At 39.8% G+C, this 26,160-nt stretch overlaps 3 protein-coding genes across 7 annotated transcripts in view; 2 read left to right on the top strand and 1 right to left on the bottom strand.

The window, feature by feature from the left end:
* LOC308102020 (ladderlectin-like) overlaps window positions 1-2,444 on the top strand; it is a 3,919-nt gene extending 1,475 nt beyond the window's left edge. The window contains exons 5-6 of the mRNA XM_080451599.1: window positions 432-543; window positions 1,502-2,444. Coding sequence (XP_080307725.1) covers window positions 432-543; window positions 1,502-1,575 — 186 coding nt within the window. The 3' untranslated portion in view covers window positions 1,576-2,444. The remainder of the gene's footprint in view (window positions 1-431; window positions 544-1,501) is intronic.
* A 6,298-nt stretch (window positions 2,445-8,742) lies between these two features.
* Window positions 8,743-13,045, top strand: LOC308102036 (ladderlectin-like). Its single transcript, XM_080451624.1, has 4 exons — window positions 8,743-8,852; window positions 8,961-9,095; window positions 11,185-11,296; window positions 12,095-13,045. Exons 2-4 carry the CDS (start codon window positions 8,997-8,999, stop codon window positions 12,175-12,177), a joined length of 294 nt encoding a protein of 97 aa, XP_080307750.1. The 5' UTR covers window positions 8,743-8,852; window positions 8,961-8,996; the 3' UTR covers window positions 12,178-13,045.
* A 3,780-nt stretch (window positions 13,046-16,825) lies between these two features.
* Window positions 16,826-20,261, bottom strand: LOC308101996 (ladderlectin-like). Of its 5 annotated transcripts, XR_013934596.1 has the most exons (6): window positions 20,246-20,261; window positions 20,044-20,149; window positions 19,687-19,787; window positions 19,424-19,558; window positions 18,197-18,308; window positions 16,826-17,125 (listed from the first exon to the last, which is right to left on the bottom strand). XR_013934596.1 is itself a non-coding variant. In XM_080451567.1 (5 exons), the coding sequence occupies exons 1-5, from the start codon at window positions 20,129-20,131 to the stop codon at window positions 17,043-17,045; spliced, it is 516 nt and encodes a 171-aa protein (XP_080307693.1). In that variant the 5' UTR covers window positions 20,132-20,216; the 3' UTR covers window positions 16,826-17,042. The 5 variants fall into 5 exon arrangements, 3 of the variants coding, with proteins under 3 accessions (XP_080307693.1, XP_080307694.1, XP_080307695.1); XR_013934597.1 differs by lacking the exon at window positions 20,246-20,261 and having other exon boundaries at window positions 20,044-20,207; XM_080451567.1 differs by lacking the exon at window positions 20,246-20,261 and having other exon boundaries at window positions 19,687-19,790; window positions 20,050-20,216.
* Between the last annotated feature and the right edge of the window lie 5,899 nt (window positions 20,262-26,160).

The following is a 26,160-nucleotide window of genomic DNA, read 5'->3' as shown; positions in this document are numbered from 1 at the left end:
AAAATTGGACAGAGATTGGACAAGCACATTATTTTTTATATTTTACAGATTTCAATTACATTCGGATTATTTAAACAATAACTCAGACTGTATGAAATAACTGAATAGTTGAGTAGACTTTTCACAAGACTTTCTTACTCTTATTCTAATTATATGAAAGACTATTTTGACTTTAATTGACTACAGGTTTTGGCTACTCTACCCACATCTGGACGTTGTAAATACAATTCTTATGTTATGTTTGTCTCAATAATGTGTAACTTCATGTAAAAGTTATGATTTTCTTTTCATTTTCTTTTCCACCTTCATTCAGCCAGGTGGAAATAAATCCACCTGGCTAAATGAATAAAACTATAAAGAAGCTTTGTGAGTTGTTAAATGGTGACATGCTATATTGTATTAAATGATGTGATGTGATAACTGTCCTCTAGGAAGGTGTTTGGTTGTGGAGCGACGGTCGCCCAATGATCTTCACTGACTGGCACAGGGGACAACCTAATAACTGGAATAAAACCCAGCACTGCATGAGCGTGAGCAACAAAAGTGAGTTACAACACGCTGAATTCAATTGCTGACATTGTGTGAGATCAGGCTGCAATCAGGCTGATTCAAATGACCCACTTAAACCCTCTAGAGTAGACAGACTTACTGTAGTAAACTGGACCTGAGTTGTCTCTGTACTTGGACCACCTTTATCTGTATACACCATGTCTTTGCCCAAAGTAGATGATCCACAAAATTGCGTTGTGAGCTTGTAGATCTACTATTTTTGGCTATTCTTCCACTCAAATAAATACATAAATACATAGATACATAGATACATAGATACATAGATACATAGGTACATAGATACATAGATACATAGTAACAGGGGTCTCCTCGTTTCTCCAGCTCTGCAGTAAACAGAAAATATATTGGGATACCGATGTTATGCAATCAGGAGAGAGAACTCAGGGGTTGTCATATAGCTTAGCCTTAGACAGTAGAGAGGCCGTCTGGTAATCAGAATCATATCTATGTGTTTATAAGTGTCCCTGAGCAACACAACCCCTAGTCACCCATGAGCAGCCATCAGCTGGGTGAAGCTGAAACTGTATATCTTTTCATGAATTAAAAAGGTGAACAATCTCATACAGGATAACAGGAGAAACAAGTGAAATTTAAACAGATGAAACAAATAAATGATCAGACCAAACTGGAACTGGACCACAACTGATTAATACATTTTGTGGGGTTCTCTCTCTCCTGATTGGATGAAATGTGTAACCCACCTGGAGATGCGTGTTTTATTCTGCTTTATTAAAGAGCTGGAGAGACAGGGAGACTCCTGTTAACTGAATAAACACTGTAGCAAAGATTACTATAACAATATGGAGCTTTCAGATTGTAACACAATGTTCACTAAAATCACCTTTAAGTAACAACACAATATAGTACTTAATGTGGTCTGTAAACGATTCTAAAGCTCAACTGTATTTCTACTTCTATTCTGGTCTAACAGGAAACCTTTGGGAAGATACTATTTGCACTGACAAATATCCCTCCATCTGCAAGAAGCCAGCTGAAGCCCAGTGAATAACATGGAGATTACACACATTCACGCACAATTACACATTATTACTTGACACAAACGTCACATAAAATACTGTGCGTGCGTGCGTGCGTGCATGCGTGCGTGTGTGTGTGTGACTCCTATATCTATGAAAAGTGCTCATATCCACTATACTGCTTTGCTATCGCTGTAACGCTACTGAAGGAATGAAGAGACAAGTGACAAGTTAACATCAGATGGACAGTGACTCTCAGGTGACATTAACAGTGACATCAGGGTCCCGTCCGAAATCACATACTAACATATTATTTACTAGTGTGCCAAATGACGTCTTAGCCTGTCCGAAAGCTTAGTAGCTTCTAACTAAATGGTATGTGAGACCCTGTAAATATCCCACAATGCAATGTGGTAGGTAGCCCGGCTTCTATTCAAAACAGCAATGGTGGACTCCAGAGAACAACAGTCGTCAGTAATAACCTCTCCAATATGTCCAATTTAAGTGTACATTTTAAGTGATATGGATACGTTTCACTTTGCTGTTAGATATCAAGGTTTAACAACGTAATAAAGCAGGGACAGGACAGGTTGGCTGCTGGTGGCGAGGGTGTGTAGTAACTCTGCTTTGCCAACAGATGGGGTGTTTTCCTAACCTCCAGTATGTCCAAAGTGAATTCCTAATGCTTGGATAGTAAACAGTAGGCTGAACATAGCAATAGCATACTGTCTAGTATTAAGTGCTAAGTTAGTATGTAGTTTTGGATGCGACCCAGGTCTTGTGTTGATAATGAGAGGAACATGGATGGAACAGATGGTTTGATTTAAGCTGCTCATAACTTGCTTCAATGTTTTAACCTGCATCAATAAACAAACAAATACATCATCATTGAAATAATTCAGTCTCTCAGTCATTCTGAGCACATTGTTCATGCACATTGTAGTACTGTATTCTGGTAATGGTATTCAAACTTTTTTATTTTATTTCAAGGACCCCTAGTTTGGTATGCATTGGGCCACAGAACCCCTTGACTCTACGGGTCTATTTGGTTCCATTTGTACACTCTCGGAGTTACAGGCCCATAAGAGTCCATTTGGTTCTGGACTGGGGGCCTCCTGGAAAATCTGTCTGTCTGTTAATACCTTGAGAACATAAGGACAGACTTTCAGAATCAGAAACTTTATTGTCACATCACAGGTTTACAGGTGTAAAGACATGGGTGAAATTAGTCTTTATGCAAAGCTCCATCCTTTGTTGTTGTGTTGAGGAGAAAAAACAGAAACAATTCGGGACAGGGAGAGCAAGGGGGAAAAATCCAAAAGTAAAGAAAAACATGTAAAGGAGAGACAAAAATATTCATATCTTCATATATTGATTGAATACTTTGTTAGACATAAATATATACACCAGCAGGTACATAGCCTGGAAACCAGACAAATCCGCCCCTTGGAAATGTAGGTTCCACACAGAGATTCCAGATATTAGTCTGGCTATGCCAGGCTAGCAGGTACAGTAAGTACATGAGGTTAGACATAAGTTGACATGTGGTAACACTTGGTTATAGACAAATCCACAGCCTGTAGGTAGCCATAGCTGCGGTATCGCAGTGTCACGGTGCAGACACCGCAGCTATGGCTGCCTACAGGCTGCGCGTCTGTGGATTCGTCTATAGGTCCACATTAGCAGTAGGTCTTTGCATGAGATAGACATTAAGGCGCAAAAGTGTTCACAACACATTGTCCGGGTCACAGAGAATGGTAGTCTGCATAGGGCGGTAACTTTCACAGGTAAAATCCACACGCTAGATCCACAAGGAAAAGTAAAGTGCATGACCAGCCTAGTGACAGGCAGTGGTCAGGTCATAGGGAGCCAGTGAAGTGAACAGAGTGTGGGTGTGACGATGTGGTCAAATTTTTGCACTCTCATCAGTTGTGTCAAGCCAGAAACAGGATTGTGTCCAATCTAGACACAGGATCTAAATGTCTACTTTTTAAAATAAATTAACGCCCTACTTGATCGGGACCGTTGTGGTCCCGATCCACAGGTTGAGAATCACTGAAGATCTCACTTTCAACCTTGAATTATTATTATTATTTATTATTTGATGTATATAACTTGAATTTTTTATTTGAAATGAGCTGCACTTTGGAGTGAAACAGAGCTATAAATGTACACTCAAAAGCAGTTTATTTTTTATAAACAAGTATTGTTTACATGACTGATGTCAATGAAGGCGCAAAATAAATGTCAAACACTTTTGAAATCCTTTTTATGTCTCTAAACGTGTTTCTTTCACTAAAATGCTCATAACTCTGAATCTAAGAAAAAGGGCCGTTTTTGGTGAAAACAAGCTGTATTCAACTACCTCTAGCTAAAAAACGGACTGGAGTCTGTCTCATTTCTCTGCAAAAACCTTTGAATATGATTATGGATTACTGTGATTATGGTAAGCTCACATTTCATATCACACACACATCATAAAGCATACAGTAAGAACTCCTGTAACTCCCCCAATTTCTATTCTTTTGCGGACCCCCTGGCTCAGCGTCGCAGATCCCACTTTGAGAACCGTGGACTTAGAGCACCTTTATGTATAAACCTGTCCATACATTTTTGAGATGTCAAAAATGTAACCTTTTGTGACATGTCATGTCTATTGTCACACTCCTTTTGTAAGTGTAGGCTGGCTGAGGGAATTTAGGGTTGAGGGAACATAGGGTCTAATTTGGGATGGGGGAACATAAGGCTGAGGGAACATAAGGCTGAGGGAACTTGAGTACAATCCCAAATCGGGAATGCAGTGTCCGATTGACAGGGAGTAAATACAGAAGTTTGAATGCAATGAGCAGATAGTAGAGCCAGTGAATGTTTGCATGTTGTGTAATGTGTACAGGTCAGAAACAATCCAGGTTTTTCTCTGGTTTTTGCAATAAGTATAGAGGACATTTCAGGTCAGTGGGCACTTGCTCACGGTCATATTCTCAGGACTCAGGAGTATTACTATCTGACTCAAAAGTACAGTGTGAATTAAGGAGATATCCACCATTTAAGAAGTAGTTACAAATGCTCTTATAAAGATAATTCACATTTAATTTGGCTGATTGTGGAGAGAGAGAGAGAGAGAGAGAGAGATACGAGGACCAGTGGGTAACTTATGTTAGCAATTACCTAACCTGGTTGATACAATGAAAATCTCTAGAAATGTTACAGGAGAGTTACGATGAAAATTAGATACTTATCCTGACCCACCCAAAATAAATTTGATATTCATGAAATTAACTTCTTTGTTCAAAATTACAATGACAAACTCCTCAAAATGTCTAGGAGAGGAATGACTGACACTGACATAAGATACTTATTTCCCCCTAAATGGAGATTTGATATTCATGAAATGAGCTTCTTATGGGAAGTTGACAGACACTTAACCCTGCTACTTCAACACATATTGAGCCATAACCTTACCATCATACTACTGTACCTCATTAGCTTAACATGCAAACCATTACAAAGAGGGCAAGGTAGTATCCTGATAACTGTAATAAAATATCCCTATCATGTGACCCTGTATGAAAGGAATACAATACATTGAGGGGGAAAAAGTAATAAGACTGGAGTAATTTTTTATTAAAGATCCAAAAAAAGTAATTTGCACAAGGTGGCTGCTTTTGTACGTAACTTGGATCATTTGTTTTGCATAACCAGCCACGCATGATGAACACTTATAGCTTCTCCTTAGAGTGGGGGAATCCTTGAAGTGGTGATGGATTTAGTGCTCTGCCCCGGCTGGGTCACCTGGGCGAGGGTGTATGTTGTTGCGAGACCCGAAACACCCGATGACCCCAGGCTACAGCACTGATGATACGCCCCAGGTGCATCCATGTGATGTTTTCTTTATAGAAAATGGGTGAAGTCGTACTTTAATTTTGAGGTTATTTTACTTTAATAGAATATTTCCACTTTACACTACTTCATACAGTACTTATACTCCACTGCATCTCAGAGTCAAATATTGTACTTTTTACTCCACTACAAGTATTTAAAAACTTTAGCTACTTTGCGGATTTAGATTAGTTTTATTAGTTCAAAACATACATTAACCGCTTAAGCCCTATATTCTATGTTTCGCCTATTTGTAAGTAGCCAATCTACAAGGTCACAACATCAGGTTGCATCGTCACGCGTTCACCAGTGTATTTTATGTAAATTCCTAAACAGTGTTTTTTTTTGGGCTGTGTAGCCGCCCCTGTAAGTGGGGTTGAGACACCTCGTTAGTATTAGTTTCCTGCACTGTGATGGGCCCAGCTGGCCCAGTTAGCTGTACTGTGATTGGCTGACTCTATTGGCTGACTCTATTCAGCACTGTGATTGGCTAGCGAGACACATGATGATATTAATAACCTATAAATAAGATTATGGACTTCCAAAAATATTTTTTTTGGAAGTGAGCTTGCATCACTATGATGACCAATAAAGATTATTTTCAATAAATGTATTTCTTTTTTGAAGTGAGCTTCCATCACTATGATGACCACTGTGACGACCACACCGCCCACTTCACACTGGGTGTGATTTCTTTATTATTGTTGCCAGACCCAAAGGGTCGGGCTTACATGAGGCTTTGTACCTGTTTCGTCCATACATGGGCATGGTCCATTTGTCCTCCGGCCCCAGCCAAAAAAGTCTGTCCCCCTGTCGTCCATACATGGGCATACACAGGCTGACACGTCATGTGAAGTCCGGCTTAGCCGTGACGTAGTGCATGTTCCGTACCTGTTTTCTCCATACATGGACAAAAAACTGGTTTTGGTCACTTTGTCCTTAGGCCCCAGCCATAAAAGTCTGTCCCCCTTTCGTCCATACATGGGCATGTTTTGTACCTGTTTTCTCCATACATGGGCAAAAAACAGGTTTTGGTCACTTTGTCCTTAGGCCCCAGCCATAAAAGTCTGTCCCCCTTTCGTCCATACATGGGCATAGACACAGGCTGACACGTCATGTGAAGTCTGGGTCTGGCAGAACCAGGTCTCCTGGTCTTGTTTTATTTTAAGGAGCCCAAGCTTGAAAGTCCTTCATGGACATGTTTTCTCATTTGCAGCTGTTTCAGTATGCCCAAAAAATATATGGTTCTTAAATGGTTCTTGAAAAGGCTATATGGCTCCACAAAGAACCATCACCTGTGAGCTTGTAGATTTGCTATTTTTGACAAAGAGATTTGGTGTAGTAGCGTACCAACTATACAGCTCTGCGGAACATTGGTTAAGTAAATGTACTTTGTTACTGTCCACCACAGACACCACGTCCCACATTTCAGAACCTTTTTTTATGTACAGTATTCGTACAGTATATAGTGTGTGTGTGTGTGTGTGTGTGTGTGTGTGTGTGTGTGTGTGTGTGTGTGTGTGTGTGTGTGTGTGTGTGTGTGTGTGTGTGTACCCTCTCCAGATAGTTTACAGTAAGTAACTTCTTCCTTATTTGACTCAAACAGTATAAACGCATTGTGTGATTTCTCAGAAGAGCTGCGATAACATTAATCATTTACCTGCTTTGATGAATGACAAAAGCCCACAGCTTTGATTTGTATTACTATACCAGTGAGCTCATATCAACAGTGCATTTATCCTGAAACTTTCCCAGTACAGTTTATCTACATTATATATTTGTATTGTGTTATCACAGTTCCCAGCAGTCATCATCAACTAGACCAGTGTTTCTTAATGTACTTTGATACTGTCCACCACAGACACCACACCCCCTTCACAGACATATTAAAAGCTGTAACTGTGTCCAGGGTGTCATTTGGAACTCTCTGTCCAACACAATGCATCTCATCATCATACTCATCCTTGGGCTCACGCTTTCACCAAAAGGTAAGACTCTTTCACATTCATGTTTTTAGGGTTTAATGGGGTTATTTTCTGTTTATTTGATTATTCCACAAAGATGGTGTACCTTTAATTTAAACAACAACAGCAATAATAATAATGAAGGTAGGGTAAGTGATATTCTTTGATTAAAATAAGTGTCAAATAGCTCTATATTCTGATAGTACTCATTGCTATAGAGTGTTTGTTCAGTAACAGGAGTTTCCATATCTCTCCAGCTCTTTATTAAACAGAACATTCATTTTAAGGTCAGGAAATCAATTTTATCCAATCAGGAGAGAGAACTCAGACAGGATACAGGATACAGACTAAACAAGTGAAATTGTAAGTGATGACACAAAGAAATGAACAGACAACATTGGAACTGGAACACTATAAAAAATGAAGCTGATGAATGGGTACTCTCTCCTGATTGGCTGACATTTTGCAACCTACTTGAAAATGTATTTTCTGTTTAATAAAGAGCTGGAGAGACATGGAGACCCCTGTTACTGAACAAACACTCTATAGCAATTATTACTATCACAATATAGAGCTATTAACCTTTGAACAAAAACACTTTACCCTACCTATACTAAACATGTGAATGCCTCAATGTTAAGGTCATTCAGTGTGAAATCCCCACACATTCGTGTCACATTATAGATATTAAATCAAGGCTACATTGTCCTTGTTTGAGAGTGTCATATAATAATAATAATAATTGTAATATTAATACTAATAATAATAATAATAATAATAATAATAATAATCATAATCATAATAATCATAATCCTACAATATACTAATATTTGTGTGAGTTATATAAAAAACTATCTTGTAGCATTATTTCAAGTCAAATGGATATGAAATGATTCAAAGGATGTATGTACAAACTGTGAACAGAACAGAATGTCAACACATTGATGTTGTAATGAATCACAATGTAAACATTGTGGTAATGTTGGCACCCGTGCCGAGGGTTTCCTACCCCTGCAGTAGAATTCTAGTCCCTGATAACCCTGTATACGTGTGTGTGTGTGTGTGTGTGTGTGTGTGTGTGTGTGTGTGTGTGTGTGCGTGTGTAATGATTTCTAACTAAAACCAATTGGTTTGAGTTTGTTTAAAAGGAGGTTCTCATATTTACACGCTGTTTAGTATTATTTTCACCACGGGATATGTATTTGTGGTCCCATATTTGGATGAATAACAGTGTTTCTGTTTACAGTAGCTGTTTAAAGTGGCTCATTACTACTATGTAGATATATGTTTGTTTTAGGATTTCCTTATTTAGTTGTTGTTGCTTTCAAACAATTGACTTCAGGTTTCTGTTGTTTTTTCAGCAGTCGCCGGGGAATGTGCTAAATGTCCAGATGGATGGAATAAATTGTTTGATAACTGCTACAAATATGAAGGGGCTCAGAGGACTTGGGGTGATGCAGAGGTAATTAGAACTAACACATGAAATACAAAACACATTTTGTCTTGTCCTTTCTGTCTGTCTGTCTGTCTGTCTAATATTCTTTTTTGTTCTGTTTATATTGTTCTGTAGAAAAACTGTTTGTCTCAGGGTGGAAACCTAGCATCCATGCACAGCAAAACAGAGCACTCCTTTCTTCAGGATCTGATACTTACCAACACTAGTGCAAAGACTGTAACGTGGGTCGGTGGCTACGATGCAGCACAGGTACTGTACATGAACCTTTAATACACTGTTTGATGAAATTTTACCTCATACTACACTGATACTGTTCCTGTATTTCAATATACATCTGATACGCATAATGTGTTAATATAGCGTCATTTTAACCACTTTAACCATGTTTTATACTATAAATGGGGGTGCGAGACGAGTGGTCCCTGGCACAAAACATTTTCAGATGGGGGTCCGTGGCCAAATATATATCAATTTGTGGGTCAAATTGGCACAAAAAAGTTTGAGGACCACTGCACTACACACTGTACCTCACCATACACCTTCTATTGTCATGACATTGTCAACTTACTTCATCCTCTTCGTTCCCTATGGAACATAAGGCTGTGACTATCTGCTTCCATCTCGTCCTATCCTACGTCGCCCCATGTTAATAATAATAATAATAAACTTTATTTTTATAGCACCTTTCATGACATGAAAGGCAGCTCAAGGTGCTTTACAGAGCAAGAATACAATTACAGAAAAGTACAACTAATTTTACGATAAAGAAAAAATAAGAAAAGCAGAAGCATAAAACATTAAAATAGCAAAACAGTGAGGACATGAATAACAACAGAGATTTAAAAATCAACCAAAAGCAAGAGTGAAGAAATAGGTCTTGAGCTGTGCTTTAAAGCTATCTACAGAGGCTGCCTGTCTTAGGTGTAATGGGAGTTTATTCCACGCTGTCGGTCCGTAGAAGCAGAATGCTGCTTCACCGTGTTTTTTATATGTCATTGTAGGCACCTCAAGCAGGTCAGCACTTGAAGACCTGAGGGGGCGGTTTGGAACATATCTAGGCAGGTAGTCATAGAGGTAGGAAGGTGCCAGACCATTTATAACTAGTAAAATACATTTAAAATCAATCCTAAAAACAACCGTCTTTATAAACTAGTAAAATTATTTTTAAATCAAACCTAAAAACAACCGGACACCGGTGTAGTGAAGCTAGAACTGGAGTTGTCAGGAACTGGTGTTAGGACCCAAGTGCAGGAACTCAAACTCAGAACTCAAACAAAGGCAGGAGATGAAGATCACATAAACTTAACTTTACTTGGTGAAAGACACAGGATAACAGTACTGTACATACATGGAACATAAAACCTGACACTAACTTAAGATCCAGCACTGAACAAACACACAGACAGAGTCTAAATAGTCACTGGAGCTCATCACCCAACCAGGCTCAGCTGGTCCTCACAGGTGACAGCACTCAGGGCAATTAGAGTCTTTGCCTCAGGTAGAAGGGAGAGTAGGAGATTGGCTGAGGCGAAATAGGAGCAGGGCAAGGAAGGGGCAGAGGCACACTCAGTGGCTTAACAGTCACATGATGGACACAACAGGGGCCGTGATCGTGACAGGAGTAATATTTAGTAGTAACTTAGTTTTAGTTAAAACTCTGGCTGACGCATTTTGAACAAGTTGTAATCTGTCAGTTGTTTTCTTTGGCAGGCCAGAGTAAAGTTCATTATAGTAATCAAGCCGAGAGAAAACAAAAGCGTGGATCAACGTTTTTGCATCGTCCAACGACAGATAGGCTCTAATTTGTGCTATATTTCTAAGATGAAAGAAGGCAATCTTGGTAACATGATTAATGTGTGTATTAAAATCACAAAAAGATTTGGCGGCCCACCTATAGTAACTCTGAGGATCCCTTAGTGAGCCCCCGTTGAAGACCCCTGATTTAAACAATAGCTCAGACCATATGAAGTAACTCAGTAGTTGAGTAGACTTTTCACTAGATACTGTCTTATTCTTACTTACGGTTTGTGGCTACTCTACCCACTTCTGGACATTGTAAAAACAATTCTTATGTTCTGTTTGTCTTAACATCTCAATAATGTGTTTCATGTAATAGTTATGATCTACAAAATGCAGGGGTTTTTCTCACCTTCATTTAGCCAGGCAGACAATAACAAATTCTTATTTACAAGTATTATTCTCCCCTACACTTTTCTTCTAGATGGAGAGGGGCGGTTAGGGGCAAATATGAATGAATGAGTGAAATAAGCTTTGTGAGTTGTTAAATAGTGACATTGGCCTATTGTATAAAATGATGTGATGTGATACTGTCCTCTAGGAAGGTGTTTGGTTGTGGAGCGACGGTCGCCCAATGACCTTCACTGAGTGGAACCGGGGACAACCTGATAACCATCAAGGAAACCAGGACTGCATGATTCTGAACTGGCCAGGTAAGTCACAACACGCTGATTTCAATTCAAATGACTTAAACCTTTTCTGTATACAACATGTCTTTGCCCAAAGTGGCTGATCTACAAGCTTGCGTTGTGGGCTTGTAGATCTGCTATTTTTGGCTATTGTTCTGCTCAAATAAATAAATAAATACATACATAGATACATAAATACATAGATATAATCATTGCTATAGAGTGTTCAGTAACAGGGGTCTCCTCATCTCATAAACAGAACATATATTGGGATACCAATTTTATCCAATCAGGAGAGAGAACTCAGGGGTAGTCATGTAGCTTAGACAGTAGAGAGGCCGTCTGGTAATCAGAATCATATCTATGTGTTTATAAGTGTCCCTGAGCAACACAACCCCTAGTCACCCATGAGCAGCCATCAGCTGGGTGAAGGTGAAACTGTATATCTTTTCATGAATTAAAAAGGTGAACAATCTCATACAGGATGACAGGATAAACAAGTGAAATTGAAACAGATGAAACAAATAAATGAGCAGACCAGATAAGAACTGGACCGCAACTGATGAATACATTTTGTGGGGTTCTATGTGTCCTGAATTGGATGAAATGTGTAACCCACCTGGAGATTTATATTCTTTCTTACTAAAGAGCTGGAGAGACAGGGAAACATTCTAGCAAAGATTACTATAACAATATAGAGCTTTATATGTTAATATTTTAACACAATGTTATATCACTAATAGCACATTTAAGTAACAAGTCAATATAATACTAATGTGGTCTGTAAACGATTTTAAATCTCAACTTTATCTTTCTATTCAGGTGCACAGGGATCCAACCTTTGGGACGATATTAGTTGCGCTGAGAGATTTCCCTCTATCTGCAAGCTGAAGCCCAGTGAATAACATGGAGATTACACACATGCACGCACAATTACACACTATTACACGCTATTTCTTGACAAAAACGTCACATAATGTGTGTGTGTGTGTGTGTGTGTGTGTGTGTGTGTGTGTGTGTGTGACTCCTATATCTATGAAAAGTGCTCATATCCACTATACTGCTTTGCTATCTCTGTAACGCTACTGAAGGAATGAAGAGACAAGTGACAAGTTAACATCAGATGGACAGTGACTCTCAGGTGACATTAACAGTGACATCAGGGTCCCGTCCAAAATCACATACTAACATATTATTTACTAGTGTGCCAAATGACGTCTTAGCCTGTCCGAAAGCTTAGTAGCTACTAAATGCTATGTGAGACCCTGTAAATGTCCCACAATGCAATGCGGTAGGTAGCTGCCCGGCTTCTTTTCAAAACAGCAATGGTGGACTCCAGAGAACAACAGTCGTCGGTAATAACCTCTCCAATATGTCCAATTTAAATGTACATTTTAAGTGATATGGATACGTTTCACTTTGCTGTTAGATATCAAGGTTTAACAACGTAATAAAGCAGGGACATGACAGGTTAGCTGGTGGTGAGGGTGTGTAGTACCTCTGCTTTGCCAACAGATGGGGTGTTTTCCTAACCTCCAGTATGTCTGAAGTGAATTCCTAATGCTTGGATACTAAACAGTAAGCTGAACAAGCAATAGCGTACTGTTAGTATGTAGTGCTACGTGAGTATGTGGTTTTGGACGCGACCCAGGTTATGTGTTGATAATGAGAGGAACATGGACGGAACAGATGGTTTGATTTAAGCTGCTCATAACTTGCTTCAATGTTTTAACTTGCATCAATAAACAAACAAATACATCATCATTGAACTAATTCAGTCTCTCAGTCATTCTGAGCACATTATTCATGCAAATTGTTGTATGTATTCTGGTAATGGTATTCAAACTTTTTTATTTTATTTCAAGGACCCCTAGTTTGGTATGCATTGGGACACAGACCCCCATAACTCTACGGGTCCATTTGGTTCCATTTGTACACTCTCTGAGTTACAGGCCCATAAGAGTCCATGTGGTTCCTAACTATCAATTCTGGGCCCCCCCCCCTGGAAAATCTGTCTGTCTGTTAATACCTTGAGAACATAAGGACAGATTTTCAGAATCAGAAACTGTATTGTAAATGGTAAATGGCGCATTTATATAGCGCTTTTATCCAAAGCGCTTTACATTGATTGTGCCATTAACCCACACATTCATACACCGATGGCGGAGGGAAACATGCAAGGCACCAACCTGCTCATCGGGAGCAATTAGGGGTTCAGCGTCTTGCTCAAGGACACTTCCACACTAACTCTAGGGGAGCGCCCCAGCCCGGGATCGAACTGGGAACTGGTGTTTTCCAGTTCACTCTACCCGGCCACTCCACCCCTGAGCCACTGCCGCCCCATATTGTTACATCACAGGTTTACAGGTGTAAAGACGTGGGTGAAATTAGTCTTCATGCAAAGCTCCATCCTTTGTTGTTGTGTTGAGAAAAAAAAGAAAGAATTCGGGACAGGGAGAGCAAGGGGGGAAAAATCAAAAAGTAAAGAAAAGCATTTAAAGGAGAGACAAAAATATACACATCTTCATATATTGATTGAATACTTCATTAGACAGAATTACATACACCAGCAGGTACATAGCCTGGAAACCAGACGAATCTGACAGTGCAAATTCGCCCCTTGGAAATGCAGGTTCCACACAGAGATTCCAGATATTAGTCTGGCTATGCCAGGCTAACAGGTACAGTGAGTACATGAGGTTAGACATAAGTTGCAAGGTGTTAACACTTGGGTATAGGTCCACATGAGCAGCACGTCTGTACATGAGATTAGACATTAAGGCACAACAGTGTTCACAACACATTGTCCGGGTCACATAGAATGGTAGTCTGCATAGGGCGGTAACTTTCACAGGTAAAATCCACAAGGAAAAGTAAAGTGCATGACCAGCCTAGTGACAGGCAGTGGTCAGGCCTTGATCAACAGTCAGCAGCCGGGTGGAAGCTGTTCAGAATCCTGGTGGTCTTGGCCTTGATACTACGGTAGGCTTCCTTGCCTGGCTGCAATAATAATAATAATACATTTTATTTATAACGCAATTTACCTTTTTGTAAATCACAAAGTGCTACAGGGTTTAAAAATAATGGCAAAAAATAGCAAGGGCAAGATAAAATCAAAAAACACAATTAAGACCCTTCGTATATTAAAAACTATAAAAGACTAAGCAGAAGCTTTGTTATAAAGGTATGTTTTGAATCCATTTTTAAAAGCATTGGTAGACTGTGGCTCTCAAATGGTCGGGGAGGGCATTCCACAGGCGTGGAGCAGTGGAGCGGAATGCCCGGTCGCCCATGTAATGGAGGCAAGGAGAAGGTTGGTGTTGGACGAGCTTAAGGTTCCGAGTGGACGGTTGTGGTTTGAGAAGTTCTTTGAGGTGGGGGGGGGAGCATTGCCGTGGATGCACTGATGAGTCAGAAGGGAGATCTTGTATTCAGTCCTGAAGGTGATGGGGAGCCAGTGAAGTGAACAGAGTGAGTGTGATGATGTGGTCAAATTTTCACACTCTCATCAGTTGTGTCAAGCCAGAAACAGGATTGTGTCCAATCTAGACACAGGATCTAAATGTCTCAATAGAAGCATGGAGAGCAAATGCAACCACCCCAATTGTATACGTTTTATTGAATTAACGAGAAATATATAAGAAATATAAGAAATATCAGGCCCCATCTGATGGATATATTTTATGGCACAAAGTAGGCTTTCTTCTGTGAGTAGGCCACCGCAGAGGAAAAAGCTTTCAAAACTTCAAAACCGTATGCAGACCCGGACAATGTGTTGTGAACACTTTTGTACCTTAATGTCTAATCTCATGTACAGACCTGCTGTTAATGTGGACCTATATACCCAAGTGTTACCACCTGGCAACTTATGTCTAACCTCATGTACTTACTGTACCTGCTAGCATTGCCAGACTAATATCTGGAATCTCTGTGTGGAACCTACATTTCCAAGGGGCGGATTTGCACTGGCAGATTTGTCTGGTTTCCAGGCTATTTACCTGCTGGTGTATGTAGTTGCCAGGTCTAGTCTGTATTAACAGTTTTCTGTTGCAGTGCTGATTGGAGGGTGGAGTTGGAGGTAATCAGGGGAAGGGGAGACACCTGGCCACTGTCTCCCAGAGTATAAAACACCTGCCCTTCCGGTGCTCTTTCTCTCTTCCACCTGGGCCACACCTGAGCATGGCCACACAGAGAGCCTTTGTGTTCCCTTATGTTTGCATTATTTTGCAGTATGCCAAACTCATTGTTTGAATTTTTGTTATTATGTCATTATATTGTTATTATATCATAGTATTATGTTTGTAAATAAAATCACACATTTTTTGTTAAAACTCTCTCTTGTTTCCCTTTTATTTGTTGTGGCCTAGAGCCAGGCCATAACAATATATGAAGATATGTTTATTTGTGTCTCTCCTTTACATGTTTTTATTTATTTTTGGATATTTTTTCCCCCCTTGATCTCCCTGTCCCGAATTCTTTCTTTTTTTCCCTCAACACAACAAAAAGGATGGAGCTTTGCATAAAAACTAATTTCACCCACGTCTTTACACCTGTAAACCTGTGATGTGACAATAAAGTTTCTGATTCTGAAAGTCTGTCCTTATGTTCTCAAGGTGTTAAACAGACAAGACAGATTTTCCAGGGGGCCCCCAGTCCAGAACCAAATGGACTCTTATGGGCCTGTAACCCTGAGAGTGTACAAATGGAACCAAATGAACCAGTAGAGTAGAGTCATGGGGGTCTGTGGCCTAATGCATATAAACTAGGGGTCCTTGAAATAAAATAAAAACGTTTGAATACCATTACCAGAATATACAATACAACAATATGCATGAACAATGTGCTCAGAATGACTGAGAGACTGAATTTTTTTGATGATGATGTATTTGTTTGTTTGTTTATTGATGCAAGTAAAAACATTGAAGCAAGTTATGAGCAGCTTAAATCAAACCATCTGTTCCATCCATGTTCCTCTCATTATCAACACAAGACCTGGGTCCCGTCCAAAACCACATACTAACTTAATACTACACAGTATGCTATTGCTATGTTCAGCCTATTGTTTAGTATCCAACCATTAGGAATTCACTTCAGACATACTGGAGCTTAGGAAAACACCCCATCTGTTGGCAAAGCAGAGGTACTACACACCATCGCCAACATCATTCAACCTGTCCTGTCCCTGCTTTATTACGTTGTTAAACCTTGATATCTAACTCAAAGTGAAATGTATCCATATCACTTAAAATGTACACTTAAATTGGACATATTGGAGAGGTTATGACTGACGACTGTTGTTCTCTGGAGTCCACCATTGTTGTTTTGAAAAGAAGCCGGGCAGCTACCTACCGCATTGCATTGTGGGATATTTACAGTGTCTCACATACCATTTAGTAGCTACTAAGCTTTCAGACAGGCTAAGACGTCATTTGGCACACTAGTAAATAATATGTTAGTATGTGATTTTGGACGGGACCCTAATGTCACTGTTATGTCACCTGAGAGTCACTGTCCATCTGATGTTTACTTGTCACTTGTCTCTTCAATCCTTCAGTAGCGTTACAGCGATAGTAAAGCAGTATAGTGGATATGAGCACTTTTTATAGATATAGGAGTCACACACACACACACACACACACACACACACACACACACACACACACACACACACACACACACACACACACACAGGATGATTTTATGTGACGTTTGTGTCAAGTAATAGCATTTAATAGTGTGTAATTGTGCGTGCATGTGTGTAATTTCCATGTTATTCACTGGGCTTCAGCTTGCAGATAGAGGGAAATTTCTCAGCGCAACTAATATCATCCCAAAGGTTGGATCCCTGTGCACCTGAATAGAAAGATAAAGTTGAGATTTAAAATCGTTTACAGACCACATTAAGCATTATATTGACTTGTTACTTAAAGGTGATATTAGTGATATAACATTGTGTTAAAATGTAAAACTCTATATTAGTAATCTCTGCTAGAGTCTCCCTGTCTCTCCAGCTCTTTAATAAAGCAGAATAAAAATCTCCAGGTGGGTTACACATTTCATCCAATCAGGAGAGAGAGAACCCCACACAATGTATTCATCAGTTGCGGTCCAGTTCAAATCTGGTCTGCTCATTTATTTGTTTCATCTGTTTCAATTTCACTTGTTTATCCTGTTATCCTGTATGAGATTGTTCACTTTTTTAATTCATGAAAAGAAATACAGTTTCAGCTTCACCCAGCTGATGGCTGCTCATGGGTGACTAGGGGTTGTGTTGCTCAGGGACACTTATAAACACATAGATATGATTCTGATTATCAGACGGCCTCTCAACTCTCTAAGCTATATGACTACCCCTGAGTTCTCTCTCCTGATTGGATAAAATTGGTATCCAAATATATTTTCTGGTTACTGCAGAGCTGGAGAGACCAGGACACCCCTGTTACTGAACACTACATAGCAATGATTATATTTATGTATTTATTTATGTATTTATGTATTTATGTATTTAGTTATTTAGTTATTTAGTTATTTAGTTATTTAGTTATTTAGTTATTTAGTTATTTAGTTATTTATTTATTTGAGCGGAACAATAGTCAAAAATAGCAGATCTACAAGCTCACAACACAAGCTTGTAGATCAGCTACTTTGGGCAAAGACATGGTGTATACGTAAAAGAGTGGTCCAAGTACAGATCCAGGTCCAGTTTACTAAGTCTACTCTAGACAGAAGTAAGTACACTTTCTTTCTTTCTTTCTTTCTTTCTTTCTTTTTCCTTTATTTATTCAGGGAAACCCATTGAGAGCAAGCTCTCTTTTTCAAGGACGCCCTGATAACAAACATTTGAATCACATCACAATGTCACAACTTTGACAATAAAGCAAAAAAGACTTAAGTGGGTCTTTTGAATTGAATTCAGCGTGTTACCTCTCCAGTTCAGAATCATGCAGTCCTGGTTTCCTTGCCAGTTATCAGGTTGTCCTCTGTTCCAGTCAGTGAAGGTCATTGGGCTGCCGTCGCTCCACAACCAAACACCTTCCTAGAGGACGGTCACATCACATCATTTAATACAATATAGCATGTCACCATTTAACAACTCACAAAGCTTCTTTATAGTTTTATTCATTCATTCATTTGTTTGTTTTGCCCCTGCCCCCCTCTCTGTCTAGAGAGGGGGGAAGGGGTGAATAATACTTAATTTGTTATTGTCCGCCTGAATGAATGAAGGTAGAAAAAAATGAAAAGAAAGAAACTGCATTTTGTGGATCATAACTTTTACATGAGACGTATTATTGAGACGTTAAGACAAACAGAACATAAGAATTGTAAATGTAGTCTTTCATATAATTAGAATAAGAGTAAGAAAGTGTCTCGTGAAAAGTCTACTCCACTACTCAGTACTTCATAGTCTTATATATGAAGAGTTATTGTTTAAATAATCAGAACGTAATTGAAATGTGTAAAATATAAATAATAAGTGCTTGTCCAATAGAAATAAACAAAATCTATTGATGTCTCTTTGTGGAAATTAAACAAATATAACATGCATTCATTTTTTACATGGATAAAAAAAAATGTTGAAAATGTTTACTTTTACTCCTTTATATTTGACCTAAATGTAAGCAGCACAAATTATTCATCCCCAAATATACTAAGGAGTAAAAAAAAATCACACCCAGTGTGAAGTGAGCGGTGCTATTTATGAGTTAATAATTTCATCATATTAATTTCATCGTGTGTCTCGCTAGCCAATCACAGCGCGTCTGCGAAGTTTGAAGTTAATTTCATCATGTGTCTCGCTAGCCAATCACAGCACGTCCTGCAGAGCTTAGCCTATGGGCGTGTTTTCCACAGCATGGCGTCACAGCGAAAGACACATTTTCACGACGGAAAGAAAAACTTTCACCACGGATGGGTCCTAAACCCTCTTATAGGAGCGGTTGCACCGCTCAATAAAGAGTAAATATAACTAATAATACCTTGCTTTGACAATGTCATGACAACAGACCCCATGTTGTACAGTAGGTGTATGTTGACATATAGGTACAGTGTGTAGTGTATCAAATGTACAGTATGTTGACATACAGGTACACTATCAGTGTAATATGAGGTAAAGTTTCATCAAACAGTGTATTAAAGGTTCATGTACAGTACCTGTGCTGCATCGTTGCCACCGACCCATGTTACAGTCTTTGCACCAGTTTTGGAAAGTATCAGATCCTGAAGAAAGGAGTGCTCTGTTTTGCTGTGCATGGAGGCTAGGTTTCCACCCTGAGACAAACACTTTTTCTACAGAACAATACAAACAGAGGACAAGAAATGATATTATATTCTATATATTATCTATATATTATAGATAGATAGATCGAAAGAAAGAAAAAAATGTGTTGTGTATTTCATGTGTTCGTTCTAATTACCTCTGCATCACCCCAGGCCGTCTTGGCCCCTTCAAATTTGTAGCAGTTACCTTTGTTACCAATTACCAATTTATTCCATCCATCTGGACATTTTGCACATCCTGCTGAAAAGACAACAGAAACCTGATATATGAGAACTTCCTTTTAAACAAACTCAAAACAAATTGATCTCAGTTCGAAATCAGTAACACACACACACGCACACGCACGCACGCACGGACGCACGCACGCACGCACGCACGCACACGCGCACACACACACACACACACACACACACACACACACACACACACACACACACACACACACACACACACACACACACACACACACACACACACACACACACACACACACACACACACACACCTGCAGGAGCAGCAGCAGTCAGAGCCATCCCAGCACAGAGAAGTAGAGACACACTCAGCATCCTCATGGTCATCATGATGAAGAAGATTATTTCCTTCAGCAGAAAGAAACAGACATGTTAGAGATACTTCTGAAAGTCAGAGAAGTGACAACAAGGAGAGGAGAAGTGAGGAGAGGAGTCATCTCAAACCTTAAGTAGAATGATGTGTTGAAGTGTCGAATGACAGAAACAGCAGCTCTTATATACACTTCAGGCAGAATGCAGATGAGCAGGAAGTACTGAGGGAAAAGTTAGCTCACCTCTGATCAAAGTTAGGTGCCTTCGCATATTTGTGACACTGCATTCAATTAAAATCCTGGCATGCCCTTCACTACTCACTCATCATGTAGGCCTACAGTACATCATTTTTTGTCTCTCAAGTTTCCTTGTTCCAGTGTTCCGTTGGCATTTTATCCTTCCGTGAGAAGCATTTTAACATTCTTTCTCATCAACAGCAGAATAGCTGGTAGAACTTGATTTGATCTCCTTCCGTCCTCTCTATAAAAGCCATGATGTATAATACGATTTTACTTTTGCGTTGGAAGCACTGTCTGTACTGATTAGACTCTTATTATTAATATTATCCAAAAAAAAAATTGGGTGGTTAAGTGGCTCAGTAGTTAATGCAGACATACTATTGTTTAAAATGTACAGCACATTGGAATAGACCCTATCACACATTAGGAGTCCATATAGGGCTAGGCCAATGTGTTTTTGGTTAAAAAAAATTGTTATTTTGCATGTCCGTGGCAAAAATGAAATATTAATGAAAATGTCCATCACAAGCTGCCATGGTGATGACCCCTGCAACAGAAGTGTATGCATTCCTTATGATGACAGTATCATGCTAAACCTGAGACCGAATGTCTCAAAATTAGATGAAAGGCATTCATCCATGGCCAGAGCCTTTTCTGGCTGTTCTGGACAACCGCCTATCCGACCGACTCGACTCCGGGCACTGCACTCTCTCGGGTCGTCTGCGACGCGTGCGGTGGATTACAGACGTACACACATACAGAGATTCCTTGCATTTATTGTAAAAAGATGCAATTCAATGTTCAATTCAGGAATGGAACACAGTGACTACTTTGGTAAAGATTAAATTACATATAACATGAAAAGAATGGAATACAGTTATACATGAACTTTGGCTTTTTAACTATGTAACTTGTACTACAGTGAAATATACTATGAACTTTTATATTGCTACAATTAAATACAAAAATAAATAGCCCAATAAACAAAACGAAAAGAAAGGGGTGGCTTAGGCTTATCCTACATCTGCATGAACCACAGTGGTGCTCAGTACATTTACTTGAGTACTGTGCTTAAGTACTTCTTTTTGTATCTGTACATTACTTGAGTATTTGTTGGATACTTTTGGATACATATGAACAAGAAACTCGGCCTAGTGGAAATGTGCGTGCAAAATGTCACGGATATCGGACGCTGTGTTCATGATTTGAGGCATTTTGTTCAAAACAGAGCACTTCTGCAAACTTTGTAAGCCAATCAGGATGGAATATGAAAAATCTGAAAGACTCGTTTCGTTTAATGACTATAGAGATAATGATAATTTACTATAAAAACAATTTGTTTTGCAAATATTAGCCTCCTGTGGCGCAATAACAGGCCCATGTGGAAATGTATGGGGCAGAGGTTCTGCTCTGGAATCCAGGGAGTGTGTGTGCACAGTTTATCTGCCATCATGCCAACGGTGCCGAAGACTAGCTGTTCACAGACAGACACACACACAGACTCACGGACAGGCGGACAGACGGACAGGGTGCAGAACATAGTCTCGGCCATGCCTTCGGCCTGGCGGAGTGTGTGTGTGTGTGTGTGTGTGTGTGTGTGTGTGTGTGTGTGTGTGTGTGTGTGTGTGTGTGTGTGTGTGTGTGTGTGTGTGTGTGTGTGTGTGTGTGTGTGTGTGTGTGTGTGTGTGTGTGTGTGTGTGTGTGTGTGTGTGTGTGTGTGTGTGTGTTGCAAGGTGGCCACAACAGACATAGCCGGTTCTGGCACTGTGCTTTCATTTTCCAATTTTCAAAGTAAATATCTATACGTTCTTAACAATTTAACCCTCCATACTTGGTTGACCGGAGTTCCACAGGGGTCTGTACTTTGTATCTTCGCCGAAACATTGACGATCTGCAAACTCACGAGTCACAATGCAACATGATGAGCTGTCAATCCTGGTTCCTGTCAGTCTACAGGAATCCTCTGTCAGTTCACATTCCAAACACAGCAGCTAGTTTCCAGTAAGGACGTTCATTAAATATAGTAAACATGTTGTGTTGCCAGGAACTATTAACCCTATAGTTCTCAAACATGTTCATGCCAATCTCAAACATGTTCGTGCCAAGGACCCCCATAATTATATGTATTTGGACGTGGACCCCCCATCTGAAAATGTTTTGTGCCAGGGACCACCAGAAGAGAAGATTTGTGTTAAAAAATATATATCAAAATTTCAAAAAAGTTCAATAATAGCATATATACAAGCTCACAACGTGGCACGAAGTGACGCGCTGTGAGCTTGTATATCTGCTATTTTGTAGTATCCAACGATAAAATCGTTAAAATGACACAGATGCTTATCCGGTTTTAACGAGTTGAAGGATGTTTTTCTTTTCACCAAGCTCTTATTGAAAATATGAATTCACATAATGCATAATCGTGCATAGCTTTATTACTGACAGACTGTTTACACAGAATCCTAGACAGACGGTCATGCATTTTTATGTTTATTCAGAACAATAATAATAAATATAGCTGCAAGCAGCGATAAGCGGGGCCAGGGAATAGAGAGAGAGAGAGAGAGAGAGAGAGAGAGAGAGAGAGAGAGAGAGAGAGAGAGAGAGAGAGAGAGAGAGAGAGAGAGAAAGAGAGAGAGACTAATGAGGAGTGAGTGAGGGCAGGTGTGATTATGGATTGAGAGGGAATGACAGCAGGTGAGGTGGGTAGATCCAATCCATGGGAATAGGCCAGGTGGACTGTTGCTGTTGCTCACTTTCTAAAAGAACATAATTATGAGAAAGAGAGAGAGAGAGAGAGAGAGAGAGAGAGAGAGAGAGAGAGAGAGAGAGAGAGAGAGAGAGAGAGAGAAGAGAGAGAGAGAGAGACGGAATAGATTGAAGAGAGAGAGAGAGACGGAATAGATTGAAGAGAGAGAGAGATAAACGGAATAGATTGAAGAGAAAGAGAGAGAGAGAGAGAAACGGAATAGATTGAAGAGAAAGAGAGAGAGAGAAACGGAATAGATTGAAGAGAAAGAGAGAGAGAGAGAAACGGAATAGATTGAAGAGAAAGAGAGAGAGAGAGAGAGAGAGAATCGGAATAGATTGAAGAGAGAGAGAGAGAGAGAGAGAGAGAGAGAGAGAGAGAGAGAGAGAGAGAGAGAGAGAGAGAGAGAGAGAGAGAGAGAGAAAAGGAATAGATTGAAGAGAAAGAGAGAGAGAGAGAGAAACTGAATAGATTGAAGAGAAAGAGAGAGAGAGACTTGGAAAAGGAATAGATTGAAGAGAGAGAGAGACATGGAAACGGAATAGATTGAAGAGAGAGAGAGCGAGAGAGACATGGAAAAGGAATAGATTGAAGAGAGAGAGAGAGACATGGAAACATAATAGACTGAAGAGAGAGAGAGATGGAAGCAGAACGGATTGAATGGACATCTCAACCTATTGCCATTAACAGGAATCGAACCCTCAACCTTCGGATTGACAGGCTGCAACACTACCTATAGTGCTATAGCTTTGTACAGATTGAGGTTGTCTGTTGAAGATAAAAGTGAACCAGTGAAAGCAGCCGACCTACAAGCTCAGAAATACGTTGCTATCTGAAAAGTTGTGAGATTGTAGATCGGAGAGAGAGAGAGAGAGACATGGAAACGGAATAGATTGAAGAGATAAGGATAATTCCTTTAACAGGTCTGTTCATGAAAGTCCTTGCGGTCTTGTTTCCAATGAGGGCCTGTGAGCAATTAGGGGTTAAGAGTCTTGCTCAGGGACAAATTTCATTTGCTGGCCTGGCCTGGAATCGTACCTGGGGCAACTAGGGCCTCTGGGTCCCTAGGCTGGCTCACTAACCACTCAGCTATGGCCGCACCTCAAAAGAGAGAGAGAGAGAGAGAGAGACATGGAAACGGAATAGATTGAAGAGGGAGACATGGAAACGGAATAGATTGAAGAGAGAGAGAGAGAGAGAGAGAGAGAGACATGGAAACAGAATAGATTGAAGAGAGAGAGAGACATGGAAACATAATAGATTGAAGAGAGAGAGAGAGATGGAAGCAGAATGGATTGATTGGACATCTCAACCTATTGCCATTAACAGGAATCGAACCCTCAACCTTCGGATTGACAGGCTGCAACACTACCTATAGTGCTATAGCTTTGTCCAGGCTAAGGTTGTCTGTTGAAGATAAAAGTGAACCAGTGAAAGCAGTCGATCTACAAGCTCAGAAACACGTTGCTATCTGAAAGGTTTTGAGATTGTAGATCGGCTATTTTCAGAATGAAGTATGTCATACATTGCAAAAACATACCTTCTCAGATAAGCATTTCATGTTATCTTTATCAATTGCATATGTATTCATCAATACAGTCTTGTTGTTTGCAATGTACTTTAAATGAAGTCTCCACCAAGGGAGGCTTGAACCGGCAACCTTGCTGTTGTGAAACATTCACTTAAGCGGGAAGCCATTGGACCAACAGACCTAATCCAGTGAAAACGGAGCTCAGACAGATGATACCATTTCACGCAAATAACTGAAAAATCCTGGGTTTAAGTGTTTTTCAAACTGCTCAAAATTGCAGACAATCTAAGGGCGGAGAGAGAGACATGGAAACGGAATAGATTGAAGAGAGAGAGACATGGAAACAATAGATTGAAGAGAGAGAAAGATGGAAGCAGAATGGATTGATTGGACGTGTCAACCTATAGACCGCCGAAGTCTGACGTCATTTACACATCCTTTGTTTGTCTACCTGGTTCGCAGTTTTCCACCCCCGTTCTGAATCCCATAGACGTATTTAATATCGCGTCAAATAAGAACTGTGTTCCAAAAATAAACAAATGACCACGGCGGGTTGACTCTTATGGATATGAAGCATCAACTGACGGTGAGAAAACGCTAATGTTACTTCCGCCAAATTAGTTACATTTTCGCCAGAAACAGACTGTATCAAATATAAGTGACTGACTATCATAAACGATACAGAACCTCCTCCCTGACAATAACGCCGACACGCGGTGTTTATTTTTGGACCACAATTCTTATATGAGACGATTCTAAGATGACCCAATGTTATTCTCCATAGAGAAATTACTTCCGCAAACCTGGGGATGAACGAGTGACGTCAGGACTTCGGTGCTCTATTGCCATTAACAGGAATCGAACCCTCAACCTTTGGATTGACAGGCTGCAACACTACCTATAGTGCTATAGCTTTGACCAGGCTGAGGTTGTCTGTTGAAGATAAAACTGAACCAGTGAAAGCAGCCGATCTACAAGCTCAGAAACACGTTGCTATCTGAAAAGTTTTGAGATTGTAGATCGGCTATTTTCAGAATGAAGTATGTCATACATTGCAAAAACAGACCTTCTCAGATAAGCATTTCATGTTATCTTTATCAATTGCATATGTATTCATTAATACAGTCTTGTAGTTTGCAATGCACTTTAAATGAAGTCTCCACCAAGTGAGGCTTGAACCGGCAACCTTGATGTTGTGAAACATTCACTTAAGCGGGAAGCCATTGGACCAACAGACCTGATACAGTGAAAACGGAGGTCAGGCAGATGATACCATTTCACGCAAATAACTGAAAAATCCTGGGTTTAAGTGTTTTTCAAACTGCTCAAAATTGCGGACAATCTAAGGGCGGAGAGAGATTGTAGATCGGCTATTTTCAGAATGAAGTATGTCATACATTGCAAAAACATACCCTCTCAAATAAGTATTTGAGGTTATGTTTAACAATTGCACATTTTATTAATTTTATTAATTGACACAATCATGTTGTGTGCAATGCAACTTTAATGAAGTCCGCATCAAGTGAGGCTT

The sequence above is a fragment of the Gymnoscopelus braueri genome (assembly GCF_963280865.1).
Source record: "Gymnoscopelus braueri genome assembly, chromosome: 2".
Lineage (NCBI taxonomy): Eukaryota > Metazoa > Chordata > Actinopteri > Myctophiformes > Myctophidae > Gymnoscopelus > Gymnoscopelus braueri.
The sequence above is the reverse complement of the archived record's forward strand: the minus strand, read 5'-3'. Positions and strand labels throughout refer to the sequence as shown.